General features: G+C 39.2%; 1 protein-coding gene across 1 annotated transcript; it reads right to left on the bottom strand.

The window, feature by feature from the left end:
* Positions 1-1,145: 1,145 nt before the first annotated feature.
* On the bottom strand, positions 1,146-27,969 carry SCG3 (secretogranin III). The gene is made up of 12 exons (XM_009953176.2): positions 27,885-27,969; positions 27,136-27,188; positions 26,508-26,553; positions 26,198-26,413; positions 24,995-25,137; positions 23,665-23,826; positions 23,168-23,345; positions 21,142-21,258; positions 9,460-9,543; positions 8,445-8,573; positions 6,246-6,326; positions 1,146-1,264 (listed from the first exon to the last, which is right to left on the bottom strand). Exons 1-12 carry the CDS (start codon positions 27,967-27,969, stop codon positions 1,146-1,148), a joined length of 1,413 nt encoding a protein of 470 aa, XP_009951478.2.

Here is a 27,969-nt window from a genome sequence, read left to right as displayed (position 1 = left end):
ACTTCTTGAGTTCTTCAGACATAAAATTATCCACTCACTGAAATACAAAAGATCTCATAAACCGTTCTTCAAAAACTGTGAGTTGAGGAAGAAGAATGAGGGCGACAGTATTGTTTTCCTTCTTCATTCTTTAGAAGGTACCAAATCCTTGCCTAATGATAGCATATGTGTGCCCAAAAAAGTGTTCCACAATGATACTGCTCAACACAGATCAGAAGTCAGTAAACACACCACAGCCTTGACATTCCGAGATGCTGAGACACAATACGTTCTTTAAGTCTTTCTGAAAAGCAGGGCCCACGTTCCTAAAAACATCTCTGGTTGCAAACTCCCCTTCCCATGCCAAATGACTTGAATTGCTTTCCTTTTTTTTTTTTTTTTCCTTTAAAGAAAGTGATGGCTATTTACATTTGTTATCAGGCTACTCACACCAGGAATTCAACTAATTATGCATGCACAATCAGAAGAGAACGTTTATACATGCTGAATGAAGCAACCATTGGGAGAATACAGCTCTGTAATATGAAAGGCAGCTGTAGTGTCAGAGATCTCTCAGTTAGCTAAGGACACTGTAGTCCAAGTTATAGAATACTACATAAAGAAATAAAAAAGGGTGAAGGAAAAAAAGGTATTAGGATTTAAAAAAAAATATTTATGGATATAAAATAATATTAAGATTAATGAAAACTTTAATAGGTAAATTATTTTCAAATATTTTATTTAGAGAACTAAGAGCTATTTTCTAATAATGCCCTTTACATAGTTGCATCTATAGAAAGCTAGTGGAGTGAGAGCAAAAAGATGTAGCATTAAAAGAACTTTCCTTCAGAAATGATTGGTTTGTCTACAAAAGTAAACCAAACACAAATAATAAATCAAAGAGAACATTACATAAATATTTACCCTATCAAATAGAAATTCAGTGTCAGAATTTGGTGTTTAGGGCTGATTTGTGAGTGTAGGAAAATACAGTATGCAGTCAGTGTATGGAGCACTACAGCTCTTCATTTCTGTCTAGAAAGTTGTCAGTACAGTGTAAACAGAGCATTTCTAATGATATCCTCAAATTAACAGATCATAAGTCATTGAGCCGGGAGTGGGGGAAGCTATACTAGTTTTCTACATGTTTGGCAGCCACTACCTTTTTACAGGCTGCCATAGATGCGTTTAATTACATCAGCCTCTTCCTTGTCCAGGATGCCCTTGTCCACGTAAGCATCAGCTTGCTGATCAATGAAATCTCTCAGCTTTGAAAGATCATAGTCTGAAAAATAAGAATTCATTTGCACAATGAGTCATTGCCATTATGCTGCTTCCCCTAAGAAACAATCTCATTGTAAAGTTTATCCAACAAACACACTTTATCCAACACGAAGAGAATTCACTACAAACACAACTTGTGAAAAAAATTTAAAAAACCCAAAACACCTGCACACGTGTGTCTTTTTACATATCATGGTGCTTTTAGTGTTCAAGAGGAATAATCATCTCTTGCTTTTGATTGATTGTTGGCAAATGCCAAAGTAAGAGTATTTTCTGGTCCAGAGATTTTGTGTTCTAGTCTGCATGGCAAAAGCTCTTGGTAAAACTGCAGTGCAAAAAAACTGCTGGAGAGCAGCTCTGTGGAGAAGGACCTGGGAGTCGTGGTAGGCAACAAGCTGGCCATGACCCAGCAGTGTGGACAAGAAGGCCAGTGGTATCCTGGGGTGCATTAAGAAGAGCGTGGCCAGCAGAAAGAGGGAGGTTCTCCTCCCCCTCTACTCTGCCCTGGTGAGGCCACATCTGGAGTGCTGTGTCCAGTTCTGGGGCCCCAAGTCCAAGAGGAACAGGGAACTACTGGACAGAGTCCAGCAGGGGGCTGCAAAGATGATGAGGGAATGGAGCATCTCTGCTGTGAGGAAAGGCTGAGAGGCCTAGGTCTGTTTAGCCTGGAGAAGAGAAGACTGAGAGGGGACCTTATCAATGCTTATAAATACCTAATGGGCGGGTGTCAAGAGGATGGGGCCAGGCTCTTCTCACTGGTGCCCAGCGACAGGACAAGGGGCAACGGGCACAAACTGGGGCACAGGAAGTTCTGCTTGAACATGAGGAGGAACTTCTTCGCTTTGAGGGTGGCAGAGCCCTGGAACAGGCTGCTCAGGGAGGCTGTGGAGTCTCCTTCCCTGGAGATATTCAAAACCCGTCTGGACATGATCCTGTGCGACCTGCTGTAGGTGACCCTGCTTTAGCAGGAGGGGTTGGACTAGGTGATCTCCAGAGGTCCCTTCCAACCCCTGCCATTCTGTGATTCTGTGAAAACCCTATTATTTTCACAACTGTAATGGATTCAAAAGCAAGTATTAAATTGACTGTTTCCTATTGAAATCCAGTAAAATTCCCACTTACTGTAATTCACCTGTAGTGAAATTTCAAGAAAGCAACTTCCTGAACATAAATCTGAATAATGTAATTATTTACCTTGATGCAGAACATGATATCCTGACTTGAAAAATACTGCAGTGAGTAGTCTTTATGACAGTGTTAGTGCCACAGCAGTCTTTGACAGCCTTCGTATGTCTCTCTGCAGTATAGTGCTGAAAGACCCTTTCTCCTTTTCTGATAGATGATTGCATCTATGCAGCATGATTCGCACCATATGCATTAAACAGACTTTTTTTATGCCGGAAAACATCGCTATTTTCTATGAAAAGAATTCTTCTGTAGAGCAATCTTTCAAATAACATAAAAAGGTAACCTATTGTGTAGTTGTAACTCTGGCAACAGATCCAGTATATTCACACATAAACACAAGTTTCGGTTAAATAATTGACTGCATAAAATGTAAAGCTTAATTTGGTAGAATCACAAGTTAGTAGTCTGGAAAACATCAATGTCTTAAGGGTTCATACTAAGTTAAGTGAATTAGTATCTTTCACAAAAACAGATACATCTTGAATTTTTCAGTGTAAATTACTTATTCCACAGACAGAACCTTCAGAATATATTAATACTGATTTTGTAATAGAGTCCAATGTATATCCTCATACAGCAATAAGAGGAAGGACCTTCTTTCAAACTGTACATTCTTAATGAAGCAGACAATAGTGGCTTTCAGTCTTTTTATGGTTTGAGTGACCAAAATTAGATAGAAATAGAAAGACATTAAGAAGCAAATTAATGCTTGTGATAATTTTTATAACAGTATAAGGCAATTTCAAGTGAATAATACAGAAAATTGATATTCAAAACTCCCTGCTCCTGTAGAGATGTCCTCTCCATACCTGAGTTAACAGGAATTTTGTCATTTGCTGCACTGAGGCCGGGATTTCACATCTGCTCTGCTACCAGCGTTACTTAAGAGCATGTAACCTGTTTGTCTCTCCATCCTTTCTGGGTAATAGGGACAAATAGCATCTAGCAATTTAATAATAAGGTTGTGAGATTTCATTCATGTTGACAGAATGAGTCTCCAGTGAGTGAAAGATACCATGGAATAGAACTGAATGGAGGAACAAATACTGAATTAATATGGTATCCACATTATTCACATTAAAATTCCTGCGTTTATTTTTCTTCTAGAATATTGCTTACAACTCTAGGATCATTATGTGGAGATAGGAAGGTTTAATTACAATACATTCTGTATGAGGTTACAACCATTAAGATACTATCCAATTCTGGCTAATTTGTATCTCTCACGGCAATTTAATTTGTTGTGGGTTTTTTTTTTTTCCCTAGAAATTGATAACTGTTAATTTCTAATACTTATTTATAGTTTATTAATTTGGACAAGTAATTAGAAAAATCAGCTTTGGCTTATATTCACCACAACAGCTGCATCATTACATTGAGCTATGAAACTGCTACAGTAAATGCAGTAAGGTCTTATTTGCATATTCAAATCAGGCCATTTGCCATTGCAGTTAAGTATAGAATTTACTTTCATTCCTAAATGGCTAGTGTTAGTGTTATGAAACTATAAACTACCTAAGTATTTTGTGAAAAATCTGAACATGCTATTTGCATGTATTAGTTAAATGACCCAGGGTTACGTTCTTTGGGGACTAAAAGCAATAGAATACCCAGCAGCCGGCGCCTGCTGGTGGGCGTGATGGTAGTTTACACAGGAGAGGAGCTGGTCTCAAAGAGCACTGGTTCCAAAGATCAAGCCAGGTCTGGGAGATACTAAGGACAGGCCCACAGAGCCTATAGATTGTACACATGCAAAACAAATTTGGACACAAAAGCCAATCAGGCCAAAATCTAGGCTTTTGACATGTTTCTCTTTAAATCACCCAGACCACTCAAGTTTACTTCACTCCTTAATAGTCAATTGATATTTTTAAACTGGGAAAATGCAAATTAACATTTCCAGGGTCGTTCGTCATTGAATGAATAATAATTTCTACTGAAATTCATACAAATTTAAGTCTACAAATATTTGCCTGAAGAAAACCTAAACTTCTTCAACTATATTCAGTGAGTAAAACAATCCATGAATAGGGGTGGAAAAGACTGGCCATTTTAATACACAAATTACTTTGTGAATCACTTTTCCACTAGCTCCCAGGTGCTAGCTGGAAGTGGAGCAGTGATTGATGAGCACATCAATAGCACCTAATCTTGTACTGAAGAAACTCAGCTCAATGCATCCACGGTTAGGTAAGCTTACCCTGACTGCGCTTCCTTTAACATCATCCCAGGAGGACTGAATTAGCATTTCACAAAAGCGAAAAGTATGGAAAGGCACAATAATGTCTCAGAAGAGTAAGAACACTGTTCTAATTTTGTCATAACTTACACTCATGTTAAAGCCCATTTCCATTGCCAGAGGACAATAAAGGTATTTTAGTGCGAATGAAAATCCATCTATGCAGAAAGCGTACATCTTAATGCACGCACAGGCAGATAAAATGCTATTGATCTGCAGTCACAGCCATTTTCAGACTGCAGCTGCACAGGGGAAGGGTTAGTTACTGTGAAGAGGAGTGAGGGGCTGCCCAGTCAGTATGTGTGGTACAGAGAAATAATCACACATGACTGAGATCTAATTACTATAATGAGTACACTGATAAACAGAAATATTTATTAGAATTGGCAGGAAAACTCTTGAGCAAATATGTATGCCTGCTGCTGATTGCCATCGCTGCCATTGTGTGGAAATGATTTGAGAGGTGGAAAAATTTTTTTAAAAATCCTTCCTATTATGGAGGTTTTGTGTAGGAAAATGAAAGTGTTGGGCTGTAGGCATGCACTCATCTCTGAAATGTAATTCATGTGCATTTCAACTCACAGAGAGGGTGGCTAGATTACCCAGGGCTAATCCCATCTCGGATCCCCCTCTGCTTGGCTAGTGCGAGAAGGATCCTTCTCGCCAGGCGCCAGTCGTACCCCAGGGATGGATCCCTTGGCTAGGAACCTTCACTTACAGAGCGGGTGACAGCAGAAGGCCCAGCAAAGGCAGACAGAAGGGGTAGGAGGCTGGTTTTAAGGAAGAACTTGAGGGCAACAATGATATGGATAAATAAAGATCTGTGAAAAACAAGCCAGAAATCCTGCTGCTGTTGGCTCCCTCTCTCCAGCTGTCATACAGCCCTGCCTCCGAGGAAGAGACAAACGGTGGGGCAGCTGGTGAGCACACCCTGTGCAGCTGCTTCAGTCACGGCTCCCCTTCTACACAGCTTTGCATGAGAGAGCTACGAGTCATTACAGTTGATTTGGGCTGTAATCCAATATATTACCGTGCTAGTGACATAAGTTTGTATCTTAACTATTTATGGTTATGGAACAAAACTCACTGCTGTTTGTGCTGGCAGGCACAGTGCTAGCCAGATGCACTGAGCTTTTCTAGACACATACAGACATCTAAAATACATTTATGTCATGTATAAAATAACACTTAAAAGCTATGATGAACTAAAGCACTAGACAAAAATGACGTACTGTGACCTGGCGACAGGCAGACCATCATGACTATCTGGACAGCACATGATGGTTAGTCACTGTGTTTTGTGGCCAACGGCTGTTCAAGCCAGTTTATATGAATTTGCCTTAGTTTGCTATTTTCATTCACTGATTTAACTTTTACATGACCTGTATTATTTAACTCTAACACCACTAATTATCACTAGAATCTAGACAAGCACAGTTTCACATTGCTATTATTTAACTCATAACATAATGCGAAGTTATACAACACAATTTAAACTACATGCTTTGTAATGTATATGGTGCCCACCCCAATGACAAGGCTTTTTACTTCATACCTTCTTCGTTACCTTGTTTGTTGTGCTTTTTTAGCCATTCTATGTTCTTCCTGATGGCTTCCAAATACGCGTCAGCTTTCCCTAGAGGAAAAGATGAGAGAGAAATCAGGTATTTACATCAGTGATTGATGCAGCTTGCTTAACTGGGTGAAGTTGGTCGCAGTGGAGGCAGATTAAAACTATTCTTAGTTTCTTTTAAAAGCTGAGTCCTGTCAACCTCAGTCAGGCAAAATTCCCACAGATGGCTAGCAGGTTTCATCTGTGCAAGATTAGTCATCCACAAACTTAGGATCATGGCTTTTTTTGATCTGTATACATAACTTTTGGTGGTATCCACAGAAACTGCATATGTGGATTAAAGGCAACTTGTAGCTTTTTGATCATAATAATTGTTCAGCAAAGATGAAGCTGTTAAGGCAGTAAGGAATGACTTAAATAAGACTGAGAGCTTTGCGTATCTGCTCATATACCAAGTGCCAGAAAACTCCTCCATACAGTAGTGCTAACAGCTTACAGCAAATCTAAATTGTGATATTTTGGAAAGACAAGTTGAAATACAGCTACTTATATTTACTGAGAAAAAGGATGTATTCAAGTTACCATGATAACTCCTTGTTATAGCTGAAATTTTAATATGGTGGCTATTTTTGGACCAGAAAGCACACAGGACAGAATTAGTTCAAGGATTACCTAATAAGGCCCCTAAGGAAATATTCCAGCTAATGGATTTTGAATTCTTAACGTGGCTGGAGCTTTATTGTTGTAATGTTCTTACATTTGTCAGGAAAAAAAAAAAACTGATGTGATTAGCATGTAGAAGGCTACTACTGCCAACTATGCATGTCTGGTCCCATTAGTAAGGGGATACAGTACTAGATATACCATAATTTTTGAGCTGGGAGTGCAGAATTAGCTTTATAGTAGGTTACTCTGTGAAAGAGCAAAGGGGATTGCACGATGAGACAAAGAACAAAATATTGATCCAATTTAAATTTCTAAAAAGCTATTGGGCTGAACATTTTTCTGAGGGTAAAGGAAAATAACCCAAACCAAACTGAACAGACGAATCTTCAACAGACAAGTGAAACATGTCATTTATCATTTACTTCCCATGGGTATTGAGACAGTTTTTCTTTACCACGAAATTAGACAGTCATCTTGAGCTATTTTCCTCTTCTATGCCCAAATAACCACTGCTGGAAAAATGCCACCTTCTATCTGTGAGTGGCTAGTAACTGGTATGTCTGCACTGCCCACAGGACTGAACCAGGTGACCGATGAACTACGATCTACCGTAGCCGTGATTACTGCAGTTCATTACTGAGCATGTTGCAGCGAAAACACATGCATCCAAAAAAGTATAAGCATAAACCAGCATCAGTGCAAAATAGATTATAAGCCATTTTTTTTAACCAACTGACTGCAAAACATAGATGCTTATGCTGGATCCTTAGCAATAAGAACCCACTGAAAGGTTTCTGCACCAACAAACATCTTTCTTCAAAAGTTCAGCACTGTAAGGAGGCACACTGTCCTCTGCAGATTTGTTTTGAGATATAGCAGCTGATTTGCACCCCATGGACAGAGCAACTTCAGCTCATCCAGTCTAATCGAGCACGGCACAGTGGCATTATGTGTCATGCTGAGGCAACTAGGATAATAAAAGTACTACTGTGCTAAGTTTGCTTACTGAGTCACTAACTTACTGTAATAGGTTTTCAGAGTTATGTAAAACAGGTTGATTGCTGATGACCCTTAACCTCTGGCAGTGAGTAATGCAAATTGTTTCACTTTGCAGAACTTTTCAGTACCATTCAGTACCAGCTTGTTCTAACACAAACTAGAGAAACCAATGGGCTCACTCTGAATATTGAATATCCTGATGATTTGATTTCACTGAAAAGCCACAAATGCAAAGAAGCAAAATCTCTCTGCACTACTGTGTCAAGATGCATTTCATATTGCTCTAAAAAGGGGCTATGAATTCTGTGAAAGATTACAGCCTTACTCAGCAAGGGATATAGTTTCATATATTTAAAAGTAAGCAAGTATGCAAATCAAGCTGTTGTGTGCTGACTCCCAGTAACTATAAACTGAAGATACTTATGCTAACACAGTGGAAAAACAACACCAAAGACAGAAAAAGATTCCAATCACTTGGAGCATATATATGTAGCAAAAGCAATGGCTATTTTGTACCTCTGGGCTCTTCACTGTTTCCTGCTGCATTTTTTTCTTCATTTTTTGTAGAATCCTTTGAAATTTCATATTCCTTTTCCATTTTAGCTGCTTCTTCCTTCGTACTGTCTGCTTCTTCACTACTCTGGGCTAAAGAAATAACAATAAGAGCAATTTTGTATCAAATGTAGCAGAAGCACTTCTAAATCACATCAATATCATCTTTAGGAAGTAAAACATTCTGACTGATGATTGAGGAAGAACTTCAGTGGAGTCTGGCTCAAAGAGGTTCCTAAAGGTCACCTCTACCCTAGACCTCTGGGAACGGGAATGCCTGTTTCAGCTCTTACAAACAGTAGCTGAATACAGGTGACCAAAACGCAGTAGTATGCAGTTCATGAGGGCACGTTCATTTGTGCAGAGAAAAACGATTGGAAATTTGCATTCACTAGATCTGAAGTTGAAAAAGAATGATTTTTTTATTATTTAAGTCTTAAAAAGCGTTGATACTGCTTGCTTTTGTATATGTGTAATGTCTGTCGGCAGGACGAGGGGCAACGGGCACAAACTGGGGCACAGGAAGTTCCGCTTGACCATGAGGAGGAACTTCTTTACTCTGAGGGTGGCAGAGCCCTGGAACAGGCTGCCCAGAGAGGCTGTGGAGTCTCCTTCTCTGGAGACATTCAAAACCTCTCTGGAGGTGATCCTGTGTGACCTGCTCTAGGCTAACCTGCTTTGGCGGGGGGGTTGGACTAGATGAACTCCAGAGGTCCCTTCCAACCCCTACCATTCTGTGATTCTGTGATTCTGTGGACTCCACTGAAGAAAAGGACAGTCAATATACTTCTCAAAGACTGGACAATTGAGTAAAAATTCCTCTCTTGCTGTGTGTTTAGACATCCAAGCTGTGGCTACTGGCCCTTGAGGGACTGTATCTTTACCTAACAGTCTGGGTGCTAAAGCAATTAGCATGCTTTTAACTGACTAGGTTAAAAAATATGTGTTATTCCAGGAGAGAAAATTGTAGAATAAGTACCTGTTGGTAGCTTTGTTCTGGTTTTAGTAGAAGGGTTCTCAAGCTTCTTCTTTGTCTGCTCAGCTATCATTGTATCTAAGTTTTCTAGAAATCAAGGCAAAACAAAACCAAACCCCAGTTATTCTTCAACAGACATGGTGCAGAATCTATACTGTATTCTCCACAACATCAATTTGAATGGTAAGGAGAAATCTAAAAGAACAGTCTTATCCTTGCCTCTGAAGAATTAATGCAGAGCCAACACTAAAAGAACAAACAAATAACTATATGGAACTTTGATCAATCTTATAAAAAAAAAGTAACAAATTACCAAATAGAGCAAATATCCAAAAAGACAGTAAATGTGTGCATATGTATTCTAATTATTTAAGTCACATAAGTCACAAAATATAAATAATAGATAATGGTATCTGTTGCAATTTATTCTGATGAAAGCAGTGAAAAGGTTTCATTAACTTCACAAAGTACACAGGACTAGAAAGCGATGCTTCATCCTGGTGGGGAAATATTATCCCAAACTGCTTATCTGTCTGGATTTTATATGGTTTCATTGGAAAAGAAGTATAATAAAAGGTTTTAAATTATATTTAGATGAAATAAATATGTAAATTGAATGGATTAAAACAAATATTTTTTAAAGTTGCTGAAGTCAAGTATTTACCCGAAACCCAGTAGACAGCCATGGCCATGTACACAGCTCTAGAAGTCTAGAAAATGTTTTTTCTATGCAAATTTCAGGGTTGAACTCATCTAATTTGGAAATAAAAGCACCTTTTCATCAAGATGGACTTTTCAGTTATGAACATTGTATGCTTATTTGGGGAAAAAAGTTCTTTTGATACAACACTTAATAGATATTCGCAAATACAGATCATCATACAATCTGCCATTTTTCCTCAGTCATATTAAGGACATAGTGTAGAATTTTCCTTCCCTTTATCAGCTCTTTTTAAAGGTTCAGCTAAACATGGATCCAAAATTTGATAGAAGTTAGCTAGTTGGTGGGGTATTTTTGAGAGACTTGATTTTGAATTGTCAATATTCCCTTTATATAGGCAGCTAAAATACTCAGTATGAGATGTGGCAACTGTGGCAGAGTAGATACTATAGGGCTATACGATTTTAGATTCTATCTTCTGTGTAAGGCTAGCATTTTATCCGTCAGCCGGGAGCATCTTTTTCTGTCAGAAATATACTCAGCACTGAAACCTAAAGATTAGTTTTTTAGCAAGCACATCTCTCTTCATGGCAGATCACCATAAGCAATTCTGCCTGCCATCTGATGAGAAATCACGTAATCCTGTCTGCCCGAGTCCTCTGTACTTTGTTATTTACATAAAATTAAAATGTAAGCAGTTTTTGTTGGCTCCCCGCCTGATTGCACCCTGTCAGTTCAACAGCACATTAGGGTTTTTCTGTGAAAACTATTTTCATTTGTATATATCCTTTTAATGTGATTTCTGACCTTGCCATATGCCCTAAACTAAACAGGTCTGGGCTGGGTTACAAGCTGGATCAGACATACTGATGAAGAAAAAAACAAGCTAGAATTATAGTGGTGGTACTGATGCCTCAGTAATCGCTTGATCCAAAGCTTATTGAGAGGACCATAAACATTCCTTGCAGCTGAGCTTAAGATACTATTTTTTATCCCGAATCAGGACCATACTAGTATTCCAGCGGGAATACAAGGATTTCCCCATTGTGGAGGCACAGTTTTTAGGATAAGATTATACAGCTGAGAACTTAAAAACCCTTTATACATTCAAGTGAATAGTTTATTCTTCTTCACTAGTTCATGCAAATGTAAAAATGTCGCTGATTTTAGACCTTAATCCAGCAAACTCTATTCAATTAGGCTTAATTTTAAGTGTAAACATAGTATTTTAAAATAAATAGGAGTATTTAAATGTTTAAAATGCCACACATACGTAAGTGCATTGATTCATAAGTGCCTTTCACGTTCTGTCTTAAAAGTGTCTGCATTTAGGCACTGCTGCAGTAAGCTTGTATTATCAAAACCCAAAAAGACTCCACCACAAGATGGATTTATAAACCACTCAGACATCTTTAGATTTAAATGTCTGCATACTGATAATATTTCCAACTGTACTGTTTAAGAGTTGCACACATGCGCACATACAGCACGTGCTGCTGAAGGCAATAGGATTTATACTCCTCCATTACTCAGCTACTTCTATAAAACCCATCAGGAATTCTACAGTTTCTCTGAATCTTTTGATTTGGCTAACAATTTGATTTAATACGTGAGTAATAAACAATATTTATTACTACTCTGTCAAGTACAGTAACATGGTAATATGCATTGTTTCCCAGTCCTATGCATTGAACAGCTACATCTGTATATGAATAATAATATGGCAACGTTGACCATTAATGATCCAAGCTTTGCCACTAAAGCAAGACTGAATATAATAACAACTATATTCCATTTTCAAAGCTTTATTTTGTCAGTAAAGACATGGACAAGTTTATATGACAGGACTTTTAATAAGGACTGCATTTCACAACAGAAACATTGAAGCTATCTTGCTAGCTGGATGGCACATCAACATGAATCTCAGGATGCCAGAAGCAGCCGTATTTTCTGTGTGACAGACAGAAGTTAACTATGTAAGCCGGTTCATGTTTATGGGGATCATCTGGTGTACCTACATATATATCACAGAGAGACTGTTACCAGTGCATCCCAGTTCTTCTAGAACAGGATTTATTGCCCTCTTTTCCCCTTCAGAATTAACGTCTTCAACAGCTGGTATTGTTTCAAAACATGTTTGTACTTGTCATATGTGGCTAGGCCAGGGCTGAACAATGTTTGCTCTGAGTTACACTGATGGAGTGAGTCATCTCCTGAACTGAGATGTGCCTGGCCAGCAGCTAAGCAACTGCATGTCGTATCTGGAGATCTAACACAAATGGGTTACTTTTCTGGTATCGTCTCCCTAGCAATGTAATTTTTACAGAGGAAGAGTTTAGAAAGGTACTGACCTTTCCACAGAGCTGGCCACTTATTTGAAATGGCACTAATTAAAACAACAGAACAATGACTACTGAGCTAATGGAAGTGACCTACGTTGGTAAAATAGGTCACTCCTCTGGCGGCCGGCTTTCCGCAGAGCAGTATAATCTCATCACTCAAACCAGACACCGGGAGTCAGAAGACCTGGTTTCTGCCTTGCCTCACTTTCTAACTTGCTCTTTGATCTGGAATGACTCACTGAAGCATTCATGCTGCAGGAGGGCTCCTATTTTGCGTAGGCATTCTGAAACATCCTAGGCCCAGTTTCTACAGGCGCTACACACCGATAGATCCTATTAATTGCATCTGAAAATGCAAACTCCCAGCACTTTTGAAACTCTGAAGTCCTTCGATTTGGGCATCCAAAAATCTGAATTGCATAAAAGCAGAATGCCTATTTTTATTTTGAGAAAATGCATTGTGGTAACACCCTTTAAATCTGTGGAAGAAGATACTACATGAAAAAGTATTACAAATTAAATTACTTTGTTCTTATTAGAGAGGCAGAAACTAACACACCCATATGAGTATTTAATGGAATTGGTAATGGAAGCCTGAAAGGGACCCTCCTTTATAGACAGATTCACGGTGTTTTCCAGACTCTTGCAAATTTTCCTGCAAAGGGTTTTTTCATCTGCGTAATTGCCCTGCACCCAGGAGGCAGTTTCACATTCTATCCTTGTCAAATTGACTGAAACCGAGATTCCATGTCATTAAACTTCTGCAGAAAGACCTGCTTTGCTGTTCTGTTTTCAAACAGCATAGAAAGCTGTGTTTATTAAAAGACAAAAAGGGATGATCATGGTACCTGAAATCAATCTTAATGATAGCTAAAAAATTAGTTTACTTAATGAGTTCATACACTACAGCAGCTTCAGCCAGAAAGCTTTGTGCTGATGACTGCTTGTATGAGATGCACATATTTCAGGCACTAAAAAAGCACAGTTCTCCCAGGGCTCTTGTCTCCTGCAGTAGATGATCCGTAGGAGTTTGAAAGGCCTTTTTCCATCTGTGACAAAACTCAGGACATACCAGCATTTGCTTGTGACTGTTCTGTGGGGAATAGTGTAACTGATTAATTCTTTGGCCAAATCCTCCTTTCAGTTTGCATGACTGCAGGTCCAAGAACTGTCAAGACCCACTGGATTTTCACCAACGCAGCCAAAAGCAGAATTTGACCTTTAGTCAGCTCATATATGTATTATGCATATGTCACGTAACCTGCTTAAACTGTGATGAACAAGAGAAATTCCTCCACGGTGGTATTACAGATGGGTCTCAGCCTTGCAAATCTCCTGTTCCTTGCTAACTCCCTGCCTTACATGTCAAGATAGGGCATTTTCTTTTTGAATCTTCCTGTTTGACTGATTTGTCATGATGCTGCTTCTGAAGCCTAATGCTGCCATGAGGAATGACATGTCAGGTGACAAACCCCAGGTAGGGGCATCACTTGTAAATGGATTACAAGCAAGATGGTCAGCGTGATTTGAAATAAAAACCTGCAGCAGTATCGCTTGGCAACCAGATTAAAAGCAACTGAAAGAGTAAACCACAATTAAATAGATGTGTTTTGAGGTGAACAAAGCTCCGACCAGGTCTCCCTTATTGTCCTTATTAAATTCCCTACCTTATGGACTATTTCTCAGATTTATCCTTTCAATATTCTACAGGCATTTCCTCTGCGTTACTCCAGGTCTCCTAGAGCTGTGTGGTGCAGTTCTTTGCTAATCCTTTCCCATCCTGAGGCTGCTACACGGCCTGTGCGAACATGTTAAGTATTTTGATAGCACGCACTTTACAAGCACGGTGGTCTGGGACTGAAGAAGCACACAGCCGCCTCTACTACAGGAATGGGATGGAGCTTAGTTTTGAAAGTTCAGTGACGCCCTCTTTACCCCTCACCCACACCATCACCTCAAATCATAACTTATGGTCTCAGTGCTCAGCTGTCAAAAGAGAGATACTGAATTCAGAAAGTAAGGGGGTTTTATGCAGCTATTAAATGCAGTGAGAAAAAATAAAAGCATTGCCCTCCTTTCTTTAGAAACACAAACCACTTGGTAGATGCAAACCTTAGATTTTCAGGAACTACACAATATACTTGTCAAAAGAGATGCTGGGAGGAGATTGAGATTTCTTATGAAGTATCCAGTTGGGAAAGCACAGAGAGGCAGTAAAGGGAAATGGAAGAACAGGCAATATATTTGCAAGAAACAGCTGCAAATTTAAAGGGTAGATAGTCATAAGCAAAGGAAGGAACTGTGATATATTCATTTTTGTTCTTGTACACATGATTTGGTAGTCATGTAATGTGGTGGGAAAAAGAATTAGTAATACTAAAACTATTGGATCTCTCACAAAAAGATATCTGGGGAAATTTAGATCCTATGGATACTGGAAATACTATGCTCTTACACATATTGTCACCCTCAGGTGACGCCCATTTTACTGTAGAGTGTAGTGGTCCTGTTTTTTAAGAACTGTGAGGCTAGCTGTCACAGACTTTTCACACTATAGATACCTTTTTTTTTTCTATGCATGCAGTAAGAGTCTGAATAGGAGAATAGGGAAAATAGGAGATAAGGTCTAAGCAGTGAGGTCAAAAAACATTCCTGTGTTTGTGCAAATGCAGAAGCAGCATGGGACAGAGATGGATGTGGCATCGGCTGAGGCTACAGAAAGAAAAGCTATAAAATTGCAGTGGAGTCTGCGATCAACATACTTCCTAGATTGCAGTCTTACCTGGGACCTCTGCACATTCTCTGTACACACGTCCTTTTATCTTACCTTCCTGCAATTTGTCTTGGGTTTAACTATTCACATACAAGTTACACCACCTTTGCTGGTTCCCAGTATTTGGCCCACTGCCCCCATCTGAGGTGCCCCTGATTTCTGTTTTTCAGATATGTAGAGTCCTTGATCTTCCTAAGAACAGTACAGTATACTGGCATCTGTGTCACCTCAGTTCATCAGATACAAAATAAATAGCAAAGAAAAGACAGCTGCCTGAAATTAAATAACTCCCACTGGCAGCTGTATCAGTCATATGATAAAGTAATACTGGGCAAGGAAAATCACCGAAGGGAAATTCAGATAGGGAAAATTGATTAAAGATTTTAATGCTTATGAAGAAAACCTACAGTAGCAACAAAGAACCCTTTGAGAAAAAGGACGTTAGAAAAGAAAAAGAAGGTATTATACATTAACAGTTCCCTGTATAAAACACTGTCAGTGCCCTTCATCTCCCAGGTCAAAATGAAGGAAAGAACAAAAGGTCCACATGACACTGTCCATATATCACTTGCAGCCTCTGGCACTGGTTTAGCCACACACTCCCTCACCCCTTTGAAATCACAGTCTGCATCAGGGAGCATCTGCTTCTGGAGACAGTGAGTAGGGGAAAGATGATGCCAGTCTGTGCTGTGATCTGCTCTTTGCCTTGCACTTGGCTCTGTGCCTGTTCTTGCCTAGCTAAACAACCAGGATCAGACCTTTGGCCTGCAGCATCTGTGCTGATGAGAACTTCAGGGATTAGTCAGAGTGTTCAAACGTGTCCTCCTCTCCCAAGAAAAGGCCAGATTGTGTCTACTATGCAGTGGCCTATGCCAGGGAAATTGCAGAGCTTTGTCTCCATCAGAAGTGGAGCTGTGGAGGGCACCAAGCATGAATGCGAGAGACAGAACAGCTATTCCATGCTCAGCGTGGAGAGGCAGGGACACGTTAAAAATCAACATGGGGGACTTTCTGCCTCTTCTGTTGCCCCTGGATTTTTTTTTTTTTCATGCAGCCTCAGTCTGTCTAAAAGAGAGTATTATAGTAAAACAATATCCTAACAGTAACTTTAGAAAAGGACCAAACTCATGAGTGTATGTATACCTCGGCAATAGTTCACCAATGAACCATCCATCTCCCTGTTGCTAGCGTGTCCTGCAGTTTGATCTTCTTTCCAGTTGTCCATGGGGAACAAATGATGAGGGGGTAGAAGAGGTAAACAGAGACATCTGTTCACGTCCATTTCTAACCAACACAATCTCCTACTCTGTCACGGGGGAGAGTGTGGATTCTGACAGTGAGTCAGAGCCGAAGGGAGGCGGTGTGAGAGGTGGCTTTGGTTTGGTCTATGGAGGGAAGCAGCTGTGACTCAAACACTACATACTGATGAGCTGGAGCAATTTCTCTATTTCCCTCCTAATTAAAGGGGGTTTTGCTCCCCAACCAGTCTGCTGTGGCTGTGTGTTGTACACTGTGGCTCCAGTAAGCTAAATGCTGTACTACAGGGAGGTGAAAAGTGGGATCCCCTTCAGAAAGAAAAAATCTAGAGTGCTTAAACTTAATTTTCTTCCCACTCCTTTGCCTCTTTCTCTTCTCCAATGTTGTTCCGTTGTGGCAGATACAGAAGCCCTGATTTAGAAACTGATAACAAAATGGCCAACCTCGATCATAAGATGCGATAAAATACGCTTTATATGCAGTATCACGGTGAAGCTTCTATGTATCTGTGAGAGAGAAGTACTGATGGCAAAAGTTTGTGCTACATGTACTAGACAATAAATGAGAACTCTACACAAGAATACAATGTGCACATAACTAATTTACATTTCTGGGGTAATAACACAACTTTCATGTGGTGGGGGTGGCAACAGATAAATCTGCTACAAATCTACTCTTGTAAGCAGTGTACAGCAGGAGAATATATTCAATGTACTGTGTAAAAAGAATCCATATATACACACTGGTGCCTCTTAAGAATCTGTCTATCATATCTGAAAGCTCCGTTTTTGTTATGGACCACTAGGCTCTAATTACAAATATTTCCTAGAATGGTTCTACAAATCACTCATTATTTTGGTCCTATTAGTGGGAGATGATTTACAAATGTGTCTGAACAAACTGGCAAAAACCATTTGTTCCTGCTTCTAAACTGATCACAACATTAATAAAATAAATGTATTACGAAACACTAGTTTACTTTATATAATTACTACAAATAGAACTTTTACCAGGATGGTAGTGGACTGATATGCTTTAATTTTAAAATTAGCCAGATAGCCCGGCAGAAAAAGTCACTCAGCACACAAAAAGTTCCTCTTCTTTGTGTGGTGTAGATGAAGCTTTTCCTTAATATTTATCTACTCTGTGATGGATGGCTGATAGAAAAGCTATCAGAGTGAATCTCCACCATGAAACTACTCAACAGACCGAAGGAAAATGAAGGAAAGTATGATACTATTCAGAAACTAATGTTCAAACAGTACAAGTATCTATGCAATGCTTTCCTTATTCTGCTCTGGTGAAATCAAAAACTGAGTTTTGCTATTGGCTTGAACAGCGCTATTTCTCTTGAAGCACTTGGCACCATGAAGGATATAGTCCTTTCAGCTCTGCATGGAAAATTCAGTATCAGCTATTTATGCTACAGAAACAGTATGAATACCATGAACAATGAAATATTTTATGCTGAATCAGTCATAACTTCTCTGAAAGCTTCTTGCTGCTTTCTGCTGGTCATTACATGGAGAGATTCCAGCTCTTTCATTCCACTCTGTCACTGCACCCTTGCCAACAGCAATCATTGTTTCAATAACTGTCTTAAGTCCCTCCCGATACTCAGCCTGTTGAGTGATGACAGCCTGTGCCTCTAGCAGGTTGGGGCAAGCAAGAAGAGTTCAGCTGTTTGGGCAGCATTTACTGGATGCTGACAACCAACCCATAGCTGGATAAGTTGATACCACAGTTGGATCTAATTCACAAGCCACCTGTGTAGCTGTGATCCTGTGTCATATGTTTAATTACTTTATGCTTTCTGTACCAACATCGTTTGTCCATTCTTTTAATTGCAAAAATGATTTTAAAGCAGCTTTCAACCTTCAAAGGGCAGACAGGCTTTCTAGAAAGATTTCTGAATGCCTTTGAACAGGCTGGAAAAGTACCGTAAGGCCTTCACTCCACAGAAGAATTTGCTCCCAGTACATCAACATACAGCATTCACAGTTAAGAAAGTAAAGAGTGACAGAAGATAGCGGCATTTTGCCATCAACAGGGCAATTACCAAATATGATGCATTTCAACTGAATGCACATTTTATATGTTTGTTACAGCCTCTCTTCAATGCTTCCAGAGCTATACTTTCTGAATACAATGCTCTAAAAGGAAGGCAGTACTTTTTCTCCTCTTTCATATATATTAATATGTTGTTTGTGGCTTTCTGTGTCCTGTGTTACAGACTATACTTGGCATATGGAAAGCTTTTAAATATGTATTTCATAATATTGAATATGAACTTCCTCTTCCTTGCATTTGTCTGTGTGTGCATGTGTGTTTTTCTTGCACCACACTGCAGCTAGATCCTTTGTAACTTAAAGCTAATTCTAACATCATTCACTGCAGCAGCAACATACTTTCCCCCGGAGTAGGATACAGTGATGATGACATAATGCTGTGGTTTCCAAATCCCAAACCAGCTGTTACTAGTATATGCATTCAAATTCATTGTCTCTGCATCCGTGTGAGAGGCACAAAAGCTTGTGACTTGATCCTGTAAATGATTTATTATTTTGAATGTATAATTCAGGGACATAGCTTATGCATGGCTTCAACCACAGAGTGGGGAAAAGTAATTTAGGCAGTTTCCTACTCTAATAAAACAGAGAAAGGATATAATCCATCTGCACAGACCCAGTAGATATTTTCCATCAACTAGCATGGGATCTGCTCACTGATTTTGGACTGATGGAACAACTAAAAGCTGCCAACTTTTTAAATTGTTTCTTCTCTCTGACAGACATTCATACCAATTCCTTTATGTGCTATATATAAACACAGACGGGCATCAATCCCCTAACCCAAACCGCACCACGAAACACACTACTTATTCAAATATTACTGGGTATATCAAGTTGCAACTTTTAGTTGAATAAGGGTGCCAATAAAACTGCCATGCTTATGGATACTGCAAGAAACTAAGATTCTCCTGTGCTTGCTGTTCTTGAATATTTGAGAATATTAGCCCAATAAATGAAGGTCAGATTTAAAGTCATTTCTCAATAGCAAGTCTAAAAAAAGGATACCACAGAAGCAACCTGAGACCAATAAGAAAGCTTTTTCCACTACAGTAAGGTGTAAGTTGCTTTAATGGAGTACAAAATCCATCTCTGCATAAACCACTCATTTGCAAGGCAGAGTCTGGATACATCAGTTGATAGTCTTACTTTAAATCCAGACTAAATCAGATCTCTGAAACTCTTACCTTAATCCCCGCCCTCTGCACTATGTCATCATGGCAATTTGTTTCCAGGGTTACAGTATTTATTTACTCAAAGTAAAGCCAATGTGAACAACTGCCCTGAATTTTAGCAGGAAAAATGCATCCCTAGTGTAATTCCATTATCTGAGTGGTCTTGCGTCAGGGATGAATTTAGCCTGTTAAGTTTTGGCACAACACTATCAGTGAGGGCAATATCTGCTCAAGCCATATTATCTTCATTTGTAGAATGACACAGAAACAGCTGTGCTTGTAATCAACCGTTTCTTTATGTGCACCTTTCTTTAAATGTACAGGCAGCCAGAGATATAAAGAGCTGAACTGTAGCATAAGTTATCCAAATATTCCAAAATTCAAGGACTTCTCACAGAAAATAAAGGGATAATCTTGGTCAGAGATGTAATGAATTCCTTAGAGAGCAGGTGCAATCATGCACTGAATGTGAATCATGAGTCACTGGATTTGTTGTAGCCAAGTAATTGATCATCAACAGTTACAGTTGCATCAATCAATCGTGTATCTGCAGCAGCCCATATCAAACAAGTCAGCAGAAGTCATGAAAGATCATTGCCAGTCCTATTTCTCTGACAGGCTGATTTATTAAGCTGAGAAATTGCCCTGATGTAAACAAAAACTTTTCAGGCTAACCCAGACCAGGAATACTTCAGAAAAATCAAAGGGTTGTGCAGAGCTTATGCAGATAACCCCTTCTGTAGCTCTGCTTGTTTAACTAGAAAGGCTACTGAAAGTCAATATAGAGGAGTTTGTAAAAGCCAGGAAGGGCGTGTAAGAAAACAAAACAAAACAAATAACCAAACCTAGGTTGTTCCAAAATCCCTCTTCAGGAAATTATAACAATTTTACAAAATCTGCATAGCTACAGACTCTAAAATGGATCCAGGTAAGAGTGCTTCAAAAACTACTCCTGTGCCAAGATGTAACACTATCCACAGATGGAAGCAGTTTTACTTGGTAGAAGACCTCTGGTCCCGTCTACTCTAGCTACTTGCAGATGACAGATTAAAGGTGTTGAAGCGCAGGTACCTGACCCACCTCAATGTAACGGAGCAAAACACTAATCCTCCCCTAACATAAAGCCATTCAAATCAAGTGCGCTTCGCAGGTGTGAAAGTGGAATAATCCTTTAAATACATATCTGATAAATAAACTTGCCTTCATTAGATGGAAATATTAAAGCAGTATGGAATTCAGCATTGCTATAATAAATGATTAATCACTTAGAAGTACAGCTTTAACATTTTGAAGGAAGAAGTCTGAAACAGGCCTCGTAAGAACAAGGAGGATGCGAATATAATTATCACTGTTGGTAGAGTAGGAATATAGCATTAATAACACTGTTGCATAAAGTATGTATCCTCACCCAGATAGGAAACTCCTTCTTCTGGTGTGATTGTTCCATATTTCACCATCATCTTTACAAAATCAATCAGGGTTTTCATTATAGTTATCAAGGTCTCTTTCTCTTTTGCTTCTGTCTCTGTGTGAGGGGATAAAGCAAAATTAGTTAAAGAATTCAGACAGCTCGGAAAAACTCAGTTCTGCAAACTCTGCACAAGCTTCATGCATAAAAAATTACCTACTCACTAAAAAGAAAATGCTGCGCTGGATTAGCAAAGAGAACTCCTATATATGTTTCCCTTTAAAATGCTCCTGCAAAGTACAGCTCAATATACTGTAAAACTTCAGGGTTTGGTTCTTCTTCATAGGTTTTTGTCTTCAAAGTTTATGTTAGGGAGGGCAAATGGTATTAATTCCATTTTACAGATAAGAACACTAAACACACTGAGATGAAGTCACTTGACAAATTGCTGGTCAGAAGGAAGACACGGGCAGGGTCTCTGTCTTTTTCTTTTATTTGCCTTAGCAGTTCAGTCCGGCTCTGTACAAGGAAGATAGCTCAAAGATCCTTTCTCCTACAAGATCCAGGGGTCTAACGACAAAAATATGAAGTGTCTCAAACGAGATTGTTACCGTGCACAAGACCATGACTCAGGTACTGGGAAAACATAATATTACACGGTTGGAAGGATCATGACTCCAGAATATGATACAAACAATGATTTTTTATTTAAAAACCCCATCTTTCTTGCCCATATGGATCTCTGACTATCTTCATGATCACTGCTTCTTAGCTTTCTTTTTCCACTGTGTTTCTCTGCTGAACAATATTACTGCTATTTCTGCATTAGCAGCATGAAACTCCCAGATCACGCAGTTACAAAAGCTTTTCCTGCACCCTAGGTTGTCACTGAAGGACCCAACAGAGCCTGGGTCACTGTCAGGGGCTGTCGGAAACAAACTCCCAGCCTTGGCAGAGGGCCAGCCCCTTGGGAGAGCTGCTGGGCAGGTTTTTCATTGTTGCCTGCAACTTAACACACATCTGTGGGATGCAATTGAATCCCCTCTCCTCCAGCTTGATACAAGCTGGCAGGTAAACAGCATAAAGCAGGAGGCAAGGCAGAGATGTGCAGCCAGTGGGACCCGGTTCTATTTGCTTGATAACCTCTGAAACCCAGCATGCCTTTCTGCTTTGTGAGTAGAAAGAGGTGAAGAACTAGCGTGGAAAACCACCATGGGAAAATGAAAAGAACAGGAAGAAGAATATTAAGTTTGTAGATTGGACTTGAGCAAAATATGCCCTCAGGTTTTTCATTCTAGCTCTCCACTCAGGTGTTTATGTGGACAGTTTGAAACAAGATTAAAGCTCCTGCAGGACAAGGAATCTACAGAAAAAATTGTTGCTGACTGTGCTGGAGAGACCAGAAGATATGCTGGCTGCAGAGAGTGAGAGTGGGTGTGCGGTGGAGCATGCTGACAAAGGGGCTGTGGCAAGGCGCCACAATTTTGCCTGCAATAACTGGAAGGCAATGATGTCTAGCACCGGAATAGGACGAGACGTGCAGAGCTTTCATTGCAATAAACAGCAAGCCTGTGGTTTGTGAAAAGGCTGGGAGAGGCTCAGACTCATTACTGGTACCATCACTGTGAGGATTCCACTGTGGCTGACTCGTATCTCTGTTGGCTTAGGAGACATGGATATTACTGGAAACATCTCTGGAGAAAACAATTTGCCAGTTTTTCATCACGCCCTTATGGGAATGAAAAGAATTCAGGACTCCTGAATCATACAGCACAAGATGGGAAGGGCTACCTAGGCCACACAGTTTGCAGCTCTGAGCGCTGTTCCTTCCAATGTTTTGCCATACTCACTACCGAAATTAGTTTCTGCTATACATCTTAGAGAACATTTTTAAAGCACATGGTCTCTTGCAACTCGGGAAGCTGTGGGGAAGGCAAGGGAAGGTAAAGGAGCAGGAGAAAACAGAAAGAATCTTAATATCCTAATTTTTTTCCTAAATATTCCTGTAAACTCATGACAAGCTCACCTGAGTTAAGACTTTTTAATAGTGCGTAAAAGTTTGGAAAATATTGCAGGTCTTCAAAATTATCTTCGGATGGCAGCTCATTTCTTCTTTCCAAGATATTAGATGATGACCATGTGTTATCCAGTGTATCATCAATTTCTCCATTAATCAAACTATCCTGATCAGCTTTGCTTGGTGTCTCCACAAAAGACATAAAAAATAACATCTATAAGCACATTGCTTTTGGTGCTAGAGTTAATAGAACAATAAATAGCGTCATAATCTCATGCCGACATTTTCCTAATTAAGAGGCGAAGACTATACTATTTTCTCAAAGTGATTTCAATTTGGCATCTGGCTTAAACTTCAAAGTAACTCATGGTTTTTCTATCTGATGGAATATCTTTAAGAACACCTTTAGTTTCCAGATTGAACTAATTATTCCCTAAAGCAAACCACTGTATTGATCTACTTGTACCATTCAGCAAGTGAGTCAAAATTATTAGCTGAGAAATTACCATTCTTTCCTGTTGCTTTTCTTTCGTACCACTGTCTGCTCTGCTTGGAGGGTAATCAAAATCTTCAGACTCCTTCTCACGATCCTTTGCTTCATTTGCAATTAGCTGTTGTAAAACCTCTGCCACTTCATCTTCCAGGGTATAGGCCTGACTCTCGGTGATCTGTTAAAATGTTTGTGCAGAGTACTTAGAGAATATTGTGTTTTTCCAAGATTAAACATCAATATGAAACCAGAGCTTTGCAAATAGTTTGCTTCAGAGCTGAGCACAGCCAAATTAGGTGCAATATCTTCACTGATGTGGGGGCTGTGTATGTATACATATAGACATATACACATCTGTATTTATATAAATGTATATATACACACATACAAACATACATCAAGTATGTGTGTATACATCAAAAACATCCACCCACACATATAGCCTCCAATAGGAAAACAAACCCACATAGGGCTTAACATAGTGGAGTCCAGCTTCAAAGATGGAGCTGCAAGTGTGGTATGTCTAAATGCATATATACGTGTGTGTGTATACATAAACATATACATTCTGCAACATACCTATATGCAATTGAATAACTACAACAGAATACAGTAACAATGAAAGGGAAAAAGCAAATAGCTTTCTATGGCATTATCAAAATGTTTTCTCTTTTCTTCATAACAGCTGTCACTTGAATGAGAACTCGACCATGCAGCTGTCCCACAGCTCCCTTGTCATCAGCGGGATTCTGCACGCAATAGCTAGTTGCAAAATCTAGTGCGGAAAAGACAAGGTCAATATTTTAAAATATAAGGATCCCATATTGCAATGGCTAAAACCACTGAGACATCCAGAGGTCAGAGATAAACCCAGTCTTGCTGAAAATCAGTAACCATGAGAAACGTATCCTCAACTAACCAGCATCGTTATATATTTGCTGATGACAATAATAAGCAGGTGGATAAGAATGAGCTCAGACCTTTCCCCATAAACATCTGAAAGAAACGTGTAATACAAAAGAACTCAACTAGAATCAGAAGATAAATTAAAGAAAAAACAAGGGCAAACATGGGAGGAATACAACCAGCGAACACTCTCTCAACATCAGAAACATTCTGTGGTTTGGCCTATTTTGTTGCAAAGCCATCCCAGGAACAGCAATGTTATTGCAGAACTAAACCAATGTGCCCAAACGAGTCCAGAAGCTTGCCTAGAGCCTGAATCCCATCCATTTTCAGTCAAGTCAGCGTTATTATTGGGACGTAGTGTTCATCCAAATTGTTTTTTAAAAGAGCATTAAACCAACTCACAAAACAGCTAAATGAAGTATTAACAAGATACTTACTAGCCCCAGATTCAGAAGTTTTGAAACAATCTTGTCAAACACTCCTCTATCATTTTCCTCATAAATTCTTGCAGCAATCTTTTGAACAATGTCTTCAGCAGTCAAAGGAGTGCCATCTAATTGATGGAGGCCATCTGGATCATCTAAAAGGATTACAGTTTAACTGTGTGCTGACTGTCTTAACTCATTTGGATCAGATCTTGTCAAAAATACCTGCCTACACCTTTTTCTCTTCAGAACAAAGCTGTACTTTTTAGACACATTAGGAATATACTTTGACACACATTTTGGAATCCATTACATCAGTCCCAGTGGAAAGTTCTTTGTGTCCATTTTCCACATCTGAAAAAAGTTTTTCTGACTGGCTCTTTTGCAAGAGCAGAGATGAATGTCAGGAGCATAGTCTCCTGTTTATAGGAAAAAATTGTAAGAATGAGAGAACGCTGCTCACATACCCACTTATATGCATCTTCCTGGTATCTGCTTTCATTGTATGGCCACTTAGATCAAAACAGATCATGACAAACAGCATACTATCTTCTTGTTTGGATTTCAGTGAATGAAGTTTTAATTATGTAATCATTACTTATGGCAAACAATATCATCATGACCAACGGGAAAGTGAATATGATGAGTAAGCTTTGGTTTGTGATCAGCATACTTTGATATAATTAAAAATATCCTGAGCTAAATGCTGCTCACAGCTCTCAGAGGACTCACTTAAACTACAAGTCAATTAACTACTCCTGCAGTAAAGACAAGTATTCTTTGGCCTTTGGTAACTTCTTTTAGTTTTGTGATGAGGAGAATTAGCTAACATTGCATATAACATTTGGAACAAATATATGTGATTTAGTGCTAGATAAAAGTGTTTCTGCCTTTCAAACCAGAATAAACATATTTTCATTTAAAAATATGTCCCATTTTCCTTCCATCAAATCTGAGTTGCCAAAAAACATAATGCAAATTACACAGCTGGATTTTCCTCCGCGGAAAAAGACCACAAAAATCAACAGTAATTCTTTTGTATTGTGTTTCAAAACCTAATTGTAATATGACAAGCTTCCACAACTGGAAATAATTGAAATTGCACTCCAGTAACAAATACAGCTCATGTTTAGTGGCAAGTACAACATTCCTGATTGCAATCAGTTTGCAAGAGAAGTCTAACCTAAAAGTCACTGAAAGATGATTATAGAATACCTTGGAATTTATAATCCAGCCCACTTTTAGTGGAATCATAGTCATCCACAAGCCTGCGGTTCTTGGTGGAGTCTGCATCATCAATGGCCAGTTGCTGTTCATACAAAGAGCTTCTAATTGACTCCCTCTCCTGTTCATTCCTCTCTCTTTCTGCTACTGATTTTAGCAGGTTCAGGTCATCAACAAAGGAATAATTCCTGAACTCTGGCTTATTTTCTGGAAAATATATCAAGGCACACATGACATAAAATCTTATACCTCTTTGAACACCATTATGAATATTGCTATAAAACCAGGAAAGATGTTTTACCTGTGGGAGCTATTTTCCTATTCTTGTCTGCCTCAGCTTCAGCAATCTGATATACAAAAATAAAATAAACAAGCAAACAAAACAACAAACAGGCAGAAGGAATAAATACACTAAAATGTGTGATCTCTTAATTTATCAGTATCAGCAGAAGCCTTATTGCCTGTTCTTCACTCTCAGTAAGAAGTTTGCCTTGACAAGTAGAACATGATTAAGGGCTTGGCACTTTTAGTCAGTACCACCGCATCCTCTGATCAGAAATGGACATTATGAGAAGCTGTGATAGAGTGTCCATTTTAAGGTAAATGTCAGTTACATATTCCTCCTTCAGTCCAAGCTCTGGCTATATTCCCGTAGGACATCAATACAAAGGGGTGACACACCTGCAAGCTGTTGGAGCTAACAACCTGCTTTTGGAATGCTGGACACTAAAACTCTACATGCCAGTTCTTAAAAATTATTGAAACCCTATTTTGTACCCAACCCCATTGACATTTACTTTACTGACAAATCTATTTTTAACTCATCTGTTAAGCCATTTGGAAATTCATGGATCTGGTACCTGAAGTCTCAAAATATTATGTGAATACCAAAACCAAAAAACACTGTAAATATTTTTTATTTCACTTACCTGTTCCTCCAAAGGTCTTTCTACACTTAATTGTCTGTTGTGTATAGCTTTATCTAGAATAAACAAACACCCACATACATACTCAGTTATATGATGAGACTACAAAAAGACAGCACATTTTTTCTCAATTTATAGTTTTCTCCCATAAAATATGGTGTCTTAAATACAATGCCAACTACTAGTTCTTGTGAAAAAATTCAGTGTTCCTAGAAGAATGAGAAAACAATAAAAAAGTCAAACATTTAAACAAAGCATGATTGTTTGAGGCAGAGGGAGAGGTTGTGCAAAAGGTGTAATAGAAATACAGACACCAACTCAGTAACCCCTTTCTGATGAGAAAATTCATAAACAAATTGGGGAAAAAATGCTGCAAGAGATGGACTAAAATAGCACTAATCGGATTGGCACAACCAAGAGATTAAAAATCTCTTACATCCAGAATACCAGGGGAGACAGGAAGCAAGAGAGAGAGAGGCTTGTGCAGAAACGGCTGTAGAACAGATGAAGACATTGCTTGGAAAAGACTGAAAAAATTGGGAGCTTTTCCCTCTGCCAGCACCTATCTCTTCACTTCCACGTTAGATGGCAACTTCAGCCATCCAGCGCCTTGCGCCAGGAATATCTCTTCTCTAGGATCTAACTGCTTTTAGCCAAGTGGAAGGAAAGTTTTAGCTTTCCTCTGCCTATACCCTGCAAAACTTTCCCCATCTCGGAGAAAACGGAGCAAACGTGTTAGCGGAGGCGCTTACCTTTGCCCCCGGGTTTCGGGAAGCCGTGCACCCGGCTCGCCAGCAGCGCCAGCACCTGCACCACGACGGCCAGCCTGAGAAACAT

This window comes from Leptosomus discolor, chromosome 11 (genome assembly GCF_034619465.1).
Source record: "Leptosomus discolor isolate bLepDis1 chromosome 11, bLepDis1.hap2, whole genome shotgun sequence".
In the NCBI taxonomy this organism is placed as follows: domain Eukaryota; kingdom Metazoa; phylum Chordata; class Aves; order Leptosomiformes; family Leptosomidae; genus Leptosomus; species Leptosomus discolor.
Note: the sequence above shows the minus strand (reverse complement) of the source record. Positions and strands in the feature narration are given on the sequence as shown.